Source organism: Paroedura picta, chromosome 8 (assembly GCF_049243985.1).
Source record: "Paroedura picta isolate Pp20150507F chromosome 8, Ppicta_v3.0, whole genome shotgun sequence".
Lineage (NCBI taxonomy): Eukaryota > Metazoa > Chordata > Lepidosauria > Squamata > Gekkonidae > Paroedura > Paroedura picta.
Genome location: NC_135376.1, coordinates 71,240,206 through 71,256,294, shown reverse-complemented (window position 1 = coordinate 71,256,294; position 16,089 = coordinate 71,240,206). Strand labels below are relative to the sequence as shown.

At 45.4% G+C, this 16,089-nt stretch overlaps 1 protein-coding gene across 4 annotated transcripts in view; it reads left to right on the top strand.

Moving 5' to 3' along the window:
* Positions 1 to 379: 379 nt before the first annotated feature.
* KIF20B (kinesin family member 20B) overlaps positions 380 to 16,089 on the top strand; it is a 48,176-nt gene continuing 32,466 nt past the window's right edge. For 2 of the 4 annotated variants that reach the window (XM_077350327.1, XM_077350324.1), the window contains exons 1-12: positions 380 to 518; positions 2,411 to 2,558; positions 7,823 to 7,970; positions 9,157 to 9,243; positions 9,330 to 9,449; positions 9,811 to 9,949; positions 10,821 to 11,005; positions 12,817 to 12,874; positions 13,114 to 13,296; positions 14,112 to 14,223; positions 14,842 to 14,910; positions 15,018 to 15,164. In XM_077350327.1, the coding sequence (XP_077206442.1) occupies positions 7,824 to 7,970; positions 9,157 to 9,243; positions 9,330 to 9,449; positions 9,811 to 9,949; positions 10,821 to 11,005; positions 12,817 to 12,874; positions 13,114 to 13,296; positions 14,112 to 14,223; positions 14,842 to 14,910; positions 15,018 to 15,164 (1,247 nt within the window). In that variant the 5' untranslated portion in view covers positions 380 to 518; positions 2,411 to 2,558; position 7,823. Of the gene's footprint in view, positions 519 to 2,323; positions 2,559 to 7,822; positions 7,971 to 9,156; positions 9,244 to 9,329; positions 9,450 to 9,810; positions 9,950 to 10,820; positions 11,006 to 12,816; positions 12,875 to 13,113; positions 13,297 to 14,111; positions 14,224 to 14,841; positions 14,911 to 15,017; positions 15,165 to 16,089 lie in introns of all 4 variants that reach the window. The other 2 variants (XM_077350325.1, XM_077350326.1) reach the window with 2 other exon arrangements.

Genomic DNA, 16,089 nt, shown 5'->3' with positions numbered 1-16,089 from the left:
TCACCGATCCCGGCTGGGCTTCCTTTCGACCAAACAGATGCACGCATCGGAGCACCTGTAAAGGGAATTCTCCGAAGTATTAAGGGATGCCAACCTCCAGGTGGGGGCTGGGGATCCCCTGGAATGACAGCTCATCTCCAGACTGCAGAGAGCCTGGAGAAAATAAATGGGCAGCGTGGACTCTATGGCGCTGTATCCCACCGAGATTCTTGCTCTCCTCAGGCTCCACCACTAAACCTCCTGGCACCTCCCAAGCTGAAACTGGCACCCCTGCCCCGCATCCCCCGCGCTGGCTAGTTCCATGAAGAACGCCACGTCCGTCGAGAAAACTACCCTTCCCAGCAAGCTCCGCGGCGCATTCCCATGAGCCTCGCGGCCCAACGTGCCTCCTATTGGTTGGGTTTGAAAAGAGCCCGCGACTCGGGTCCCCCGTCGGTCGGGCCGGGATTTGCTTTGGCCAAAGGCGGCAGCGCTGGCGTAGCCTTTAGGACCGGGCCACGCGCGGTGTTGGGGGTTCGGTGAGTGGGTGCCTTTACTCCGTTTTGGAAGGCAAGCAGGGGGCCGCGGAACAAGGGAAGCCCTCCCCCCCGCTGCCTCTTGTGGCCCCGGGAGTGTTGGTACTGGTGGGGACGTTGCCATTTTCTGCAAAGGGCTGCTGCTCTTCCCTTTTAATTTGGAGGGGGCGGGGAAGCAGTGGGAAAAGCGCTCTGCAGAGACTGTACCGTGATATAGTTATGCTTAAGGAAATGCTTTGGCCGCTGGAAGGGGGGGGGGAAGCAATGGAAAGAACACGCTGCTGAGACTGTGCCATGCTCCCGTCATGCCCAAAGAAATGCTATGGCTGCTGGAAGGAGATGGGGAAGCAATTATTTATTTATTATATTTATATACTGCCCTCCCCAAGGGCTTAGGGCGGTTTACAGAAAACAGGGAAGGATACAATTAACAATGGAAAGAGCACCTTGCTGAGACTGTACCATGGTATAATCATACCAAAATAAATGTTTTGAGTGCCATAAGGCAACCGCAGGAGTTTCATTACAGGGCTCACCTATAAGGATGCCTGCCTCTAGACCTGGGGATCTTCTGGAATTATAGCTCATCTCCAGGCTACATAGATGAGTTCCTGTTGGAAAAATATAGCAGAGCAAATCCCACACAGCAGAAATGATGCTGTACAGACACATGGATTTAGCTTCTAAGATAAGTTTACTGCATAGTCAAGGAACCTACATGGAAGGAAAATAACAGCCTGTCATCTTTTCTAGGTCTATTCTGTCTTAGTTGCTTTTTTACACAGATTAAGAGAACAGCCCCCCCCCCAAAAAAAAAAGCCCTCCACCTGTGTGTAGGCAGAATTGTATCTACCCATCTCCATTATATTAATTAGCCAATAGTCAGTGCTAGGTTCTTCTCACTATGAGTAAGCCCCCCCATTTCCTGGTGTTCATCTAATAATTGATCCTATGCTAACTAGCTAACAGGAGCTTCAATGCTTAAGTCTTTCTTGACTCAAGGGGTGAAACTGACAAAATAGTTTCCTGGAGAAAATGGCAGCTTTTCAATGAGGACTAGGGTGTTCTACCCCACTGATGTCCCTGCCTTTTCTAGGCTCTGCCCCCAAATATCCATCTAGGGCAGAGGTAGCCAACCTGTGATCCTCCAGATGTTCATGGACTACAATTCCCATGAGCCCCTGCCAGCATTCATAGGGCATCTCATAGAACTTACTAGACCCCCAACCTGGAGCTGACAGCCTAGTCTTCTCCCCGCTAGTGGCTGTTGTACTCGTGCACCATGTAATTTCTGTCAAGCTGAGGAAGCAGGAAAGGCCAAGCCATCTGAACAGTGTTAAGGCTTTGTAGCCAGCTTGGTGTAGTGGTTAGGAGGGGCAGCCTCTAATCTGGAGAAATGAGTTTGCTTCCCCACTCCTCCCCAGGCAGCTAGCCAGATGACCTTGGGCCAGTTGCAGTCCTCAGAGCTCGCTGTCTCACCTATCTCACAGGGTGTGTGTGGGGGGGAGGTTATTATAAGCTGTTCTGAGGCAGCTTTAGGCAGTAAAAAGTGGGGTACAAAAAACCAGCTCAACTCTTCTCTTAACTACATAATCAGACTGCCGAGTTCTAGTGACACTGGAGGAGATTCTTTGATCTTACCTGGAGTAAACTCATGGCATTCCAATCATGAAGGAAACTAAAATTTAAAAACCCCAAAACAGTTCCTTCACTTATAAGGAAAAACTAGATACGACCATAAGGGAGAAACACGGGTTATGCCAATTAAATCCTTGCCTCTTGGTAATTCTGGGTAAACTTTTTGCCAGCTACAGAGTTCAATGCCTTTCAAAGACACCTGTGTTTCAAAGAGAAGACAGTCTGAAGGCACTGACCCTGTGTCTCATCTCTACCAGGCGGGACAGCTGCTTGCTTTGACTGATAAATCCGGTGTGGCAAAGGATGCTGGGCTTGCAGCCCGCTTATCAGGGAAGGTGACTGGCATTCTGCTTGGATTTGAAGCTCATGTCAAGCCACTGTTGATGTACCACTGAGGATTTCAAAGTAAGTAAGAACCCCTTTTACAGTTAATGAGAAAGAAGGCATAAGAACCAGCTGTGAATATGTTCACTTGGAATGGAAGTAAGGGCGGGTTTGTCCACTCTTAAGTTGTTTTGCTGCAGGTGCAGTTTTGTAACACACGATATTTAACCATTTGGAGTATTAAGGGCTGCTTTGGATAATGTGCTTTGTTTGGAAATAAATTACATGTGTTTTGTATGTTAACTGCTGAATACCTTGCAGTTTTTTTTTGTGTGTGGGCGATCCTATGAAATAGTTTCCTCATAATTGGAAATAAGATGAATAGGCTCATGCTTTAGCTATGGTCGTGATTCAGTTTTTATATTTTTGGTCATTTTGTTTATGCTTACTTGCAATTAAATTCCCCTTCATTTAGCTTAACCTTGTCCTTGTTTACTGAAATATAACCTCACTGTGTCAATCAGGGTATATTCTCAGGTAAATGCATTACTATTACCCAGTCCAATCTGGGTAGAGCAAGTTACAGTCGTCTAGCCTGGAGGTGACCGTGGAATGGATCACTGTGGCTGAGGGTTCTGGGGCCAGGTAGGGCACTAGTAGCTTTGCTTGGTGTAGATGGGAAAATGCCTGTCAAGCTACCTTAGTGAACTGGTAAGGGAGGTGTCAAGGTTCATCAAGTCTGGCTTGGTTCTTGTGGTATGCCTACTGTGTGCCTTGGCTTCTTGCCCTCCCAGCCCTGTCCCATATGCTTCTCTCTCTGGCAATAATTGGATTACTTGACTGGATTTCCATTCTCTGCCAAGCTGGCCTCCTGATTCTCCAAGCCTTCCTAGTTTTTGTGTGGGTCCATGATCTGCTTGGATAACTGGGTGCCTAGTGGTTACTTGCCCCAAATAGTTCTCTGTGCAGGACTGGGTAGGTCAAAATCCTCCTCCTTGCAGTCATTTCTCTCTCACTATACTGCTTGAATGACATGCTGCATAACTGTCTGGTGGACAGGGCACAATTAAATACGTTTGTAGGCCTCTTGGTGCTCTAACAACCTTAATGTTGTTTTGGTTGCCTGTGTGTTCTGTGGGATTGCTCTGCCAATTTCTATTCTCTGTTTTCATTTCCTAGACTGCTTGGGAGCGATAACTCTTTGCAGGTGTTCTTAGAAGTAGATCTGCTATATTCTTTGGGTGGGTATTAGAGCCTCGCCCTGTAACTCCTTCAGAACAGAAGTGATGGCAGAGATACTTCTCTCTTCCATTTGGCTTCAGACCTAGTTATGAAGGAGGCCTAATTATCTAGCTCGTGTATGTGTATCTATTCAAGCATTGTTACACACCTAGAACAAAAACCATCTACGACTAGCAGCTTTACTGACATCCCCTGTAGATATTTGGCTGTTGACAATTAAGTATCAGGGTCTGTCATGCTTTGCATTCAACATATTGGAGCAGCATCCTAAACTGAGACTGAGAGATCGAACCTGCTGAGGGAGTGTCAAAGTTATTGTTGAAGTGCTGTTCTAGTTGTTCTAGTTGGTGTGTTGTTGTTATTGTTATATTGGTTTTGATAATGTTCTATGTAAATGTTCCAAAATGTTTTATGTCAACCGCCCAGAGCCATAGGGAAGGGCGGAATGAATGAATGAATGAATAAATGAATAAATGAATAAATAAAATGTATTCACCTCTTCCCTGCGGTTGTACATTGCTGGTACATGTCCACAGTGGCAGGCAAGCTGTCTTGCAGGTTATTCTGGCTGATAAACTTCTGTCCTCAAATAGGACCACACAAAGAAGATAACGACAAAATATTAGTTTGTACATAGGTGTATACAATATGTGAATTAAAAATTATAAGTCCTGTTTATTGTCCAGTCCTTGGAAACAACAGGAGAAATGCTCTGTAATGCATGCTGAACAGGATTCCGGTATAACACAGCCTGTTTCATGACTTTCTTCAGCAGCATTAACTGAATTTCAGGACAAAGGCTTTTGATGGCACCTGGCTCAGTGGCTTGTGTGTCTCACCTTTAAACTGAGCAACTGCAAGAGGTATTTTTCTAGCATCTACACCATGGCAACGGATTGGACAATAAACAGGATTTAGAATTTTTGATTTACATATTGTATACATCTGTGTACACACAAACTATCTTTTCACTGTGAGAAACTTCTGTGGCATGACAAAATGGAAATCCAAACACTACATCAAGCCATGGCTTTTGTCTTTTCTGTGTGTTGTCACTTTCTGCGATGTAACTTCTGAACTGTAATGAAAACTAGCTTTATGGAAAGGCATCCAGAATTGCTCAAGGCAGAACAAGAAAATGAGAGGTAGTGTGGTGATGTGGGTAAGGGACTACTTTCTGGAAGGCCCAGGTTCAAATCCTCACTGAATGGCCTTGGAAAGGTCCTACTGTTTCAGGCTAACCTGCCGCATGGGGCCGCTGTGAGGATAAAATGGAGCAAAGTCTGTAAGCTGCTCTGGGTCCCCATTGTGGAGAAAGGTGTATGTGTATAAATTGAATAAATAAAAATGTTTGGGTTGCCAAGCTGTCTCCTTAAGTGGAGCCAGTTTGGTGTAGTGGTTAGGAGTGCGGACTTCTAATCTGGCATGCCGGGTTCGATTCGGCACTCCCCCACATGCAGCCAGCTGGGTGACCTTGGGCTCGCCACGGCACTGATAAAACTGTTCTGACTGAGCAGTGATATCAGGGCTCTCTCAGCCTCACCTACCTCACAGGGTGTCTGTTGTGGGGAGAGGAAAGGGAAGGCGACTGTAAGCCGCTTTGAGCCTTCTTCGGGTAGAGAAAAGCGGCATATAAGAACCAACTCTTCTTCTACCTGGAGCTTCAGAGGCAGGACTAGGAGTGGAAATGATATCACGCAAAATGTTGGTGTCAGGTCTGGGTGAAAACAAGTCCAGAGTCTGGTTGTGATTCTGGAGCCTCTTTTATCCATGGAGTCCCAGCTCACAAATGTCACCTGTCAGTCATTTTATTATCTCTACCAGGCCTGACAATTAATGCCCTATCTATCGACATCCGACCTAGCTGCAATGGTCACCTCCAGGTTGGATTACTGTAACTTGCTCTACGTAGGGCTGCCCTTGAGATTGCTCTGGAAACCTCAACTAGTCCAGAATGTGGTTAACAGGCCCTTAACTGAGACCCATTGGAGAGCCCATAAATGGCCAGTCCTTGCCCAGCTGCATTGGCTCCAGACTGAAGACTGGGTCAGGTTCAAGGCCTTAGTTCTCACTTTTAAAGCCCCAGATGGTCTTGGGACCTCTTTTCCCAGAGCATTAAGATCTAGCAAGCAGAACTTGTTGGACTCATTATCAAATTTCTAGATTCTTGACTTGGTGCTCAAATGCTTGCAATCCGATCAATTTTAATTGTTAACCAATAAGAATATATGTCAATAGCTTCAGAATTTCTGCCAGAATCATCAAACATAAGTCCTCCAAATCCAAAATGCAATTAGTATTTATGCACATTTATTTATTTAGGGATTTATATACTGCCTCTCTCAGACACACCATCTAGGGGTGGTTTGCACAGTCTAAAAAACAATAAAACCAATACAGTGAACAGATATAAATGTTAAGAATTTTAAAAGCCACAATTAGTCACTGTTGCATTGAAAATCTATAAGAATGTGTAGCTACCCAGATGTTAGGAGGAATTGGAGGGGGAAAGGAAGGCAGAGAAGGCAGGAGGGCGTCAGAGATTTGGATAGCCTATACCAGTGGTTCCCAACCTTTTTATCACCAGGGACCGGTCAACGCTTGATAATTTTACTAAGGCCCGGGAGGGGGGTAGTCTTTTTGCTGAAGGACGTCGCCACTGCTGCCTGAGCCCCTACTCCATTTGCTTTCCCACCGGTGCCCCTGACTTCCCGCCGCCTGCTGGCGGGCACTACCAACAGCATCTGCACAGTGCCACACCAAGGGGGAGCCCCAACCATGGCAGCTACCGGAGATCATTAAAGGTGAGCAGGCGGCAGAGTGGCAGGGCAGCCCCCGAGACAGCAGCCTGGGAGGAGGACGAGGAGGAGACGCGGCCCGGTACTTGTCCCCGGACCGGGGGTTGGGGGCCACTGGCCTATATCATAGGCCTGGCGGAAGAGCTCTGCCTTACAGGCCCTGCGGAACTCAGAGAGTTCCGACAGGGTTTTGATCGCTCCTGGGAGCTCATTCCACCAGGCAGGAATGGGGCCAGATTAATTTCTTTAGGGCCAGGGATCCTTAGCTGATTGGTACTGCTTAATAGAAGAGGTCTCTGGGAAACATATTCAGAGAGATACACAGGGCCCAGACTGTGTGAGGCCTTGAAGGTTAAGACCAAAACCTTGAATCGGATCCGGATTTCAACTGGAAGCCAATGCATAATGTTATTTCCCTAAAACCTTCCTGATTTTCTCTAGAAACAGGCGTCAATATCAGCATATCATGCAGATGCTTCACGATTTTCTTTGTCCTGGCAAAACCAATTAAAATGTTTATAAAATACCTCAGGAATGCTGCTTTGCTTTGCTAGTGAGACATCGCGTGAGACATTGCTCACAATAAGGGACTTCTTGACAGGTCAAACTAAACAGTTAACTCATACAAAACTTATCTAGTCTTGTTATTCACAGTTGAACATACAGGGAATTTCCCTACTATTCTATGAATTAATTATAACAACCTGCGTTGCCATTTTCAGCCTTGGAGGTTTAAATATCTTAATATAATTCGTATTTGTTTTTAATTTAAGTTATTCCTAAAACCTGCGTAGGATCCCCAGCCCCTAAGACGTCAAATTGACCTCCACGAGATCCAGGGCTTGGAAGCCTCCTGGCAAGCTCTGGGGCTTGGGGGACAGGGGAGGGGCCTGCTGCTGCTGCTGCTTAGCACTGGGCCATGACCTGGTGCTAGGTTATCCTAGACCAGGGGTAGTCAAACTGCGGCCCTCCAGATGTCCATGGACTACAATTCCCAGGAGCCCCCTGCCAGCGAACGCTGGCAGGGGGCTCCTGGGAATTGTAGTCCATGGACATCTGGAGGGCCGCAGTTTGACTACCCCCGTCCTAGACCCTTGGTTAGCACTGGGGCTTGGGGGGGTTGGCGGAGTGGACCAGCAGGGAAGCACGATCAGCTGATATTGCTTTTGGTGTGCCTCGAAGTCTGAATTATTTTTTCTTCCAGGAGTGTCTCCACAATCAAAAGGTGGCATAACTGAACTGGGTTCAGTCCATATTTCAGTTATGCATTGCAATTCAAACAAGGTCTCTCCTGTTTAAAAATAGGATGGAGGCAGATTTGGATAAGACAGCGATTTCTAGGCCATCCTTTGTCACATCGGCTGAGATGTCCCCGAGAACTGGCTTGTTGGACGCCACTGACATTAAGAGGAGTCTCTATGAGGACTTTTCATCCATCTCTGATATCAGCCAGGTAAGACGAGTCAGGCTGCATTGTCATGCATGGTTGGATGGAAGTGAAGCTAGCTGGTCTCAGCAGAGTGCACTTCGAAGTACAGAACTGGGTGGTAAGCACTTGCAGTCCCATTCTGAGATTAAAAACAACTGTTTCAGTTGTGAACAGCAGGGGTGTGTGTCTGTGTGTGTGTCTGTGTGCACTCCAGCTCGGCTGTCTTAATAAAAGAGCTGAGTCAAAGACGGAAATTAGTCATGACCAAGAGAAACTGTAGATGAGATGCAGTAAACAAAATACACATTTTCAAATTTCATGGTTCCAGGGTATAATGCCTAGTGTATAATGAACCTCCTTCAAGACGGAAACCCAGTATAATGTCGTGATTAGTGTTAGAGTGGGACCCGAGAAGCCCAGATTCATGCAGGCGTGGATTGGCCATTAAAGGCATGAAGGAGAATTCTAGTGGGCCTAGGAGTATCCCCCAAGGATGCCAGGGTTGGGGGATATGGTGGGGGGCATCTCCAGTTGACCCAAGCCCCGCAAAAGGGGCAGGAGTGAGGAAGAGGATCTCACCATGCTAAAAGAAGTGCCCTTACTAAGCCATGCTATACCTAGCTTGGCCAGGTACTTCCTTGCTCAGGACTACTTGGGCAGGTGCTCCCTCCTACTTTGGGGGGTCTGGAGAAAAGGTCTGTTTCCATGATCATTCCCCCCACCCCCAATCTTTGATTCCGGTCCCTCCTCCGTGAATCACACTGGGTGATTTGGGGGCAGTCCTCTTCTCTTAGCCGAGCAAGATGGTTGTAAGGACAAAAGGGGGAGGGCATCCCATCACAAGCTCCTTGCAGGGAAGGGCACAATAACAGTGAACAGAAATAAATGATAATTCCGCCATGGATAATCACAGGATGACAAGTGCAGCTGATAAGACTTCCATCTGCCGTGGTTTCCAGAAATAGGGTTTGCAGACTTGCCATTAGGAGGTCTCACAGCATGAGTCACTGGGCCAGAGAACAAATGATCAGCCTCTTTACTGCTCAGAGATGAAGTGCTAAGTAATCTACACAGGAGGAAGAAATGGTTGGCTGGATTTTTTTTTTTTTGTAAATTTTTTTTTTTAATGTAAAAGCAATAGTTAGTCCTAGAGATACCACAAGTAAATTCTTGGCCAGTAACTCCTATGGTTTCTTTTTCTGCATTTTAGAGGGAGAGCTTGGAATCCAGAGAGCGCATTTATGTCTGCCTTCGCGTTAGACCCCTCACGCAATCGGAAAAAGAGATCGAGTCTCAGGTGTTTTAAATTTCATAAAACATTTAGAAGTGGCTTCATTAAATGTATGCTATAAGCCAGGCTAAAAAGCAATTTTCTTTCTGCAGGGCTGCGTTTCTGTTCTCGACTCAGCAAGCGTTATATTAAAAGCCCCCAAGAGCTCTATGGTATTTCGACTTAGTGAAAAAAATTTGGGACAGATGGTGCAGAAATTCACTTTTTCTCAGGTAAATAAGAGTGTTGCCGGTGTACAATCTGGGGCATGGACACAATTTTAATATTTCTGGCTGGTTTTGTGCGTAAACTGAAAACAAAACTTAAGACATGAGAGCCTGACACGGTGTGGTATAGTGGTTAAAGTGCTGAGCCAGGACCAGGGATACACTCTGCTATTAAGGTAGCTTTGCCCCAATCATCTTCCAGCCTGAACTACTCAAAGGATTGCTGTGAGAATAGAAGGGCAAGGATTCTGTCCTTGTCACCTTCCTTTGAGGGAAGTTTGGCTAAAAATGCTTTTGATAAAGCTTTTTAAAATGGAAGTAACAAAGAGCTCATAACCTTCGTAAAAACCTTTTGTCAATTTGGTAGGTTTTCGGCCCTGAAACGACTCAGGAGGAGTTCTTTGACGGAACCATGAAGCAGCCAGTGCAAGACTTCCTGCGGGGACACAGTCGCCTGGTGTTCACTTACGGGGTCACGAATGCAGGGAAAACATACACCTACCAAGGTACAGCTGACCTCTTGGGACTGTTGGCTTCAGTTGTACTATAGTTGCTGTGGCTGTTTTTGTCATTTGAGCTACCACTTTAACCTGGGAGGTTGGTTGGTTTGAAACAGAGTGTAACTTTTCAATGCTTCCTGGTTATTTCATTTCTCGTTTGAGTAAGTGCTGCAAATTTCTACAAGTGAAATGAAGCTGAGACCAGGCATTGTGTCATGGTGTTCTCTAGCAGGACCTCATTAGGCGAGCCGCCATCTTTCATCTGCAGCTCATTTTGTTGTTTTCCCTGTTTTTTTTTTTGGTCAATAGCCTTCTAAGATCCCATATGAAAAATACTGTCAGGAGTTTACCTTCCCACATCAGCACTGCCAGCCCCACAGGGGGAAGATGTTAGAGTGGGTAGGAAATTAATTGCTTTGACCGGTCCAAGTACTTGTTGTCGATGTGATGGTGGACTGCATAGAAGTTGTAATGGTCCAAATGTGCCCTCAATTGGTAGGTGCTGGTAGGGTTTGAACACCATGTATGTGAGTGAGAGGAGAGGGAGATGTTGCATCCTTTTTATTTCTTTTGCGTGGGGAGGGATGCTTCCTTCTGCATAGCCAGTCCTTGGGTCCTTCTTTGTTAGAATGCATGTTGGAGGTGGTCACTCTGTTCCCCTGGACAGCAAATAAGTTGGCTTTGTAATGTCATGTATTGTAATCAGTCAAGCACACAAAACTCCTTACCAGTACGGAGGACAACTCATTCTGATCATGCAATCCTCTGAATCCACCTGCTCAGTCTCAAAGCCTGGCTTTGGTTCCAGAATCTTTTACCTTTCCATAACTCTTTGGCTCCAAAAGAGTATTCAGAGATCTTACATTGAACATGACAGGCACAGAAGACAATGCTGGCATTCTCCCACGGGCGCTGGAAATGTTGTTTAGAAACATCCCAGGCAAACTGTACCCCAAGATGGACTTCAAGCCCCATCGATGTCGAGAACATAGAAAGCTGAACGCAGAGGAAGTAAGAGAAGAAATGAATCTCAAGAACTCGCTTCTCCGGCTTATGAAAGAGGTAGGGCATCTTATAGAACTTACATAAATATCTACAAAATTCCCTAAGTGGGAGGCTGGACTACCAAGCCAATTCATTGGAATTGAAAGCAGAGCAACTGGCAACAGCCTTTTCACTCCTTGTTTTGTTGGGCCTTTTCCCTTTAGCTTCGGGGATAAACGACAACACTCTGGAGTGTAATGAGACGTAAGAATCTTACATGCACACAAAAGTCATTCTGCAAAATGTCTTTGCCTTACTGAGATGATGTCTTACTGAGATGAATGAAAAATGCTTTCTAATGTTGGTAAAACTGCCATGAGCTTAAGGGGAAGATGCAAGGTACAAAGGATGCAAATTTATTTTATTGATGGTGGCTGTCTAGTGCTGGAGAACCTGGGGAGTACATACCTGGAAAGCAACTTGGATCACTGCGTGACTACTGATCAAAATGAGAAATGGACAAATGCCCAAAGAGTCTTTTTTATTCTTGGAACGGCAAATAGGTCAGACTGCGGTGTAAGACCTTAGTCTGGCTGACTATAGCAGGCTTTTAACATAGTAGGTGTTCTGGGAATGAGGTTGGGTGAAAACACCCAGGACAGATTATCCATTAAGGCCACATGGAAAGGTCCCAGAGGTCTTGGTGGTGGTGGTGGGTTTTAGCCTCAGGGACTTGTAGGGGGTCATCTCAGGTACAAGAGGCCCAATGGTGCTAAAATGATCGTGCCAACCCTAAGAGTTAAACTGCTTGTGCGGCTGGGGAAAAAAAGTATCTCCATGCTAGACCAGGGGTAGTCAAACTGCAGCCCTCCATAGGTCCATGGACTACAATTCCCATGAATCCCTGCCAGCGAATGCATGGACCTATGGAGGGCCGCAGTTTGACTGCCCCTGTGCTAGACAAACACATAATGTCAAGGACACACATACAGTTACAGTTATTCAATTCTGCAATAGTTTGAGCTGATTGTTACCTCTTGCGACTGCTTTAAATCCCACCACCACTACTTCACAGTAGTGTAGTGGTTAAGAGCGGCAACCTTGTATCTGGAGAATCAGGCCTGATTCCCCACTCCTTCTTTACATGCAGCCAGCTGGGTGGCCTTGAGCCAGTCATAGTTCTCTCAGAGCTCTCAGCCTCTTCTTGCCTCACAGGGTGTCTGTTGTGGGGAGAAGAACAGGAGACTATAGTAAGCGGCTTAGGACTCCTTCAGGTAGTAACAAGTGGGGTACTTAAAAAAACAGCTCTTCTTAAAAAGTGCATTTTGGAGATCACCATAAGTTAGAAGCAGCTTGATGATGCTTAACACTTTCACAGGAGATGGTGGACTCAAGTTCGAATCCCCAGTCAGCCCTTGAAATGATCTTGGTGCCTGTGAGCTAGTCACTCTTACCTACTCTGTTTCAGGATTGTGAAATGAAGGAGGGGAGGATATTCTGAGCCACTTTGGGGACTGCATTGGGAAGAAAAGCATGATCTCATAGCCTAATACATTTAGCTGTTGTTGATGCGATTGCATGACAGCGTGCTCCATCACGGGTCTTAGATTATTCAAATAATCTCTTGGTGGCTTCTGAATGTTGCCTTTTTAATGGTATCTGTGGAACTGTATTTTTTTTTTACATAGCACAGGACTCATATTTCTGCCTAAGCATGCTAATTGTGGCTCCCATTTGACAGTTTCTGCAGTAATTGTAACAAATTTCCCTGTTAATAAGCTGCTAGTAGCCCATTGTAAACATCTAATGCTGTAATACGAAGAACAGTATTTTATAGCTCTCTTTAGGATATTTAATTGCCCATATTTTGTTTCTTTCTTAATTGTCAGATGGATAATCAAACTGGCATGAATGGAAACCATAATGAAACTGCCAATAATTCTGAAGGTAAGTTCTGTATCCAAAGGAGTTGTGTGTGTGTGTGTGTGTGTGTGGAGGGGGGCATAGATTTTGCAGCGAGGGGACGCTAACCCAGGAGGTGAAGCAAAGGTGTTAAACTCAGGGGTTTTCATCAGCCGCTAAAGGTAACACTATTAAATGATACCGTTTCACATGATCTTGCCTGGAATGGTGTGCTTCCATAAAACGCTTATGCCATTCCCTCCTCGTTTACCATTTCTTCCCAGAGCCATCAGAAGTGGACCAAGCAAGCAGGGACGAGGATAGCAGCGCCAAGTTCTCCATCTGGGTGTCGTTCTGTGAAATTTACAATGATTTCATTTATGACTTGCTGATCCCGATGACCAGCGATAAGAGGAGGAAGATGCTGCGCCTTGGGCAGGACATAAAAGGCTGTTTGTACGTCAAAGGTAAGGAGCTCTTTCAGTCGAAGGGCTCGGTGGCCTCCAGATCAGAGGTTGGAAACAAAAGCTTTACCAAGTAGAGGGAAAAGGAGGCTTTATTCCCTCTTCAAAAAGAAATTCAGCCATGTGATGCTAAGGAAGTACATAATTTCATCTCAACTCTCCTTCTTCTCGAAAATTTGCTATCTCAGGGTAGGATCAACAACTGTGTCTATTGTCCCTGTCTGTATCCACGGCAAATTCTTATGTGATTTATTTTATTTTTTTCCATGTCTTAACTTTGATTCTCGTTTTTCTCACACACCTTCTAAACTGGATAAAATTATTTTCCTGGAGTATTAAGGGTTAATCACGTACTCAGCCAAGAGCATCCATAATTCTTCACTCAAGCTATCCTGTAATAAATTTCAAGTTTTCTGTCCACCTGCTTTTTAATTGATATGGCTATAAATTCTGCAGATTTGCGGATGTTACTTTTGAGAAGCAGTTCGCACCTGAAACCAAGCACATGGAACCATGAATACAGCACGACACTGAAGCATTGTTTGATTTTGTGCCCTGCTCCTCTGTGCCTTAACTTTATAATGCGTCCAGTGACCTGAGTAAGCGGACCTGTTTACCACACAAACTGTCTGCTACAGGCGGAGTGGGAACGAACAAACTCTGTAGGATGGGGGAGAGTATATGAACTGGTCACGTCTTGCCATAAAGTAGCCCAGGCTGTGTGTAAGGCATCAATTTAGTTGCAAGACTCATCCTTTTCTCAGTTATGTGCATGCAATGCTTCTATTTGATACTTGGTTGTTCAATGTTTTCTATAGATCTACAGTGGATTCAGGTTTCAAACGCTAAGGAAGCCTTTAAACTCGTGAAACTAGGCCTGAAGAATCAAAGTTTTGCTTCTACAAAACTGAACGCTAACTCTAGTAGGAGGTAAGAAACAAGAGAGGGGAAGGAGGAAGATAGATGCACAGCGGAATAGGTTAGCTAGAAAACACAAATTTGAAGGTACAAGTAGTGATTCATGAGAGCTCTTACTGAAAAACATGTTGTTCATCTTTAAGTTGTTTTTTGATTACCTCGCAGAGTGGCAGTGATAACAGGGATAATTTGGTTTCTATTCTGTGAACTTATCAAATTCCTTGATCTTGATGGTGGGCCATGTTGAGGGTAAAATAATTCCTATTCAGACCTTGTTTAGAGTTAGCGGTCTACTTTAGGACCTTAGATAATAGGGAACTTCAAGACATTGCTGCTTAAATTTTCCCTTTATGCTCTTGAGTTTTAAAAATGTCCTTGCTTGGACAGCAGGGTAAAAAATAAGTCTAAAACTCATGGCCAGGAAATTGGGGGAGGGGCAGGGGGTGTGCGTGGTGATAGATTTTTCAGCCATTGTTAGAATCAAAGTGAACATAACCTGTGAAGTATGTTGATGCTTCGTGAAACTGGAATTTTAGGTTCTTTTATCATTGTTAGGCGGCAACAATGTTATTTTTTCTCCTCTAAAGTTCAATGCTTCCGATACCGACTTTATGTGTTTTCCCTTTTCAGCCACAGCATCTTCACAGTAAAAATGCTCAAAATAGATCCCAACGTCACGCACGTCGTGCGAGTCAGCGAGTAAGTCATCTTGCGTTGAGAAAAGTCTAGTTTCTGCCAAGCGTACCAAAGGGCAGCCTAAACTTCGCGCTTCGTGTGGCTTTTTTTCTTTTTTTGTCTGCCTTCAGATTATTTCTGTGTGACCTGGCTGGCTCAGAACGCTGCACCAGAACCCGCAACGAAGGAGAAAGATTAAAAGAGAGTGGGAGCATCAATGCTTCCTTGCTTATTCTAGGAAAGTGCATCAATGCCCTCAAGACCAGTCAGCAATCTAAGTAAGTAGGTAGACCACAGAGTCCTTTGTAGAAAGCCACCGAGCCCCTTGCAAAGGGCAGAATGCTCCCTGTGAAGGAAAAAGGGAAGAGTCAGGCATTTTGATGGTCGTGATTTATTTATCACATGGCATGTGTGTAGGATAGCTAGGAGATCCAGGGACTGTCTTGACAGGCAGGGAAAAAGGTGTTAGGAGGTGGTCTGCCATTTCTTGGATCTGTGTCCCGACCCGTAGTGTTCTTTGGAGGAACTACCACCCAAATCCTTGGAGGTCTCCCATCCAAATACTATCCATGGTTAGCCCTGTTTAGCTTCTGAAATCTGGCAAGATCAGGCTTGCCTGGACTGTCCAGGCCAGGACTAGTATTGTGCTGTGTCCTAATGATTTGAGATGGTGTTATTTCTCTCAGGGGTGGGTGTGTGAGAGAGAAGTGCTGTCAAGTCACAGCTGACTAACCACAAGAGTGGTGGTTTGACACTTCCTGCATCAGTGTAGTGACCCTGGACTTCCGTGGTGTTCTCCCATCCAGTGGCTAACCAAGGCTTGACCCGCTTAGCTTCCAGTGAGATCCAGCTAGCATGCCCCATCCACATATTCACCCCGGTTACATTTCTCCCTTTCATCTGCTGCCCATGCTCCCTCCCATTCATAAGCCACAGAGGTTATTGTTTCTCTCTCTGCACGTATGGGTGTGCGGGGTGCTGTTAAAGGACAGTAGCTACCTCACTTTTTTCAGATGACCCTTTAAGCATCCCAGGAGTTTTCCCTGCATGTGTCTAGAGGCCCGAGGCGTCTCTTTTGATAAAACAGTACTAGATTGAACGTAACTCTTCTGCCATCCATCTGTCGCAGGGCACTCTGCCGATCATTAAAAGTCTGCATAGTGGTTTCAAGATTTTTAACCTTTAAAAAACTTGTTGATAATC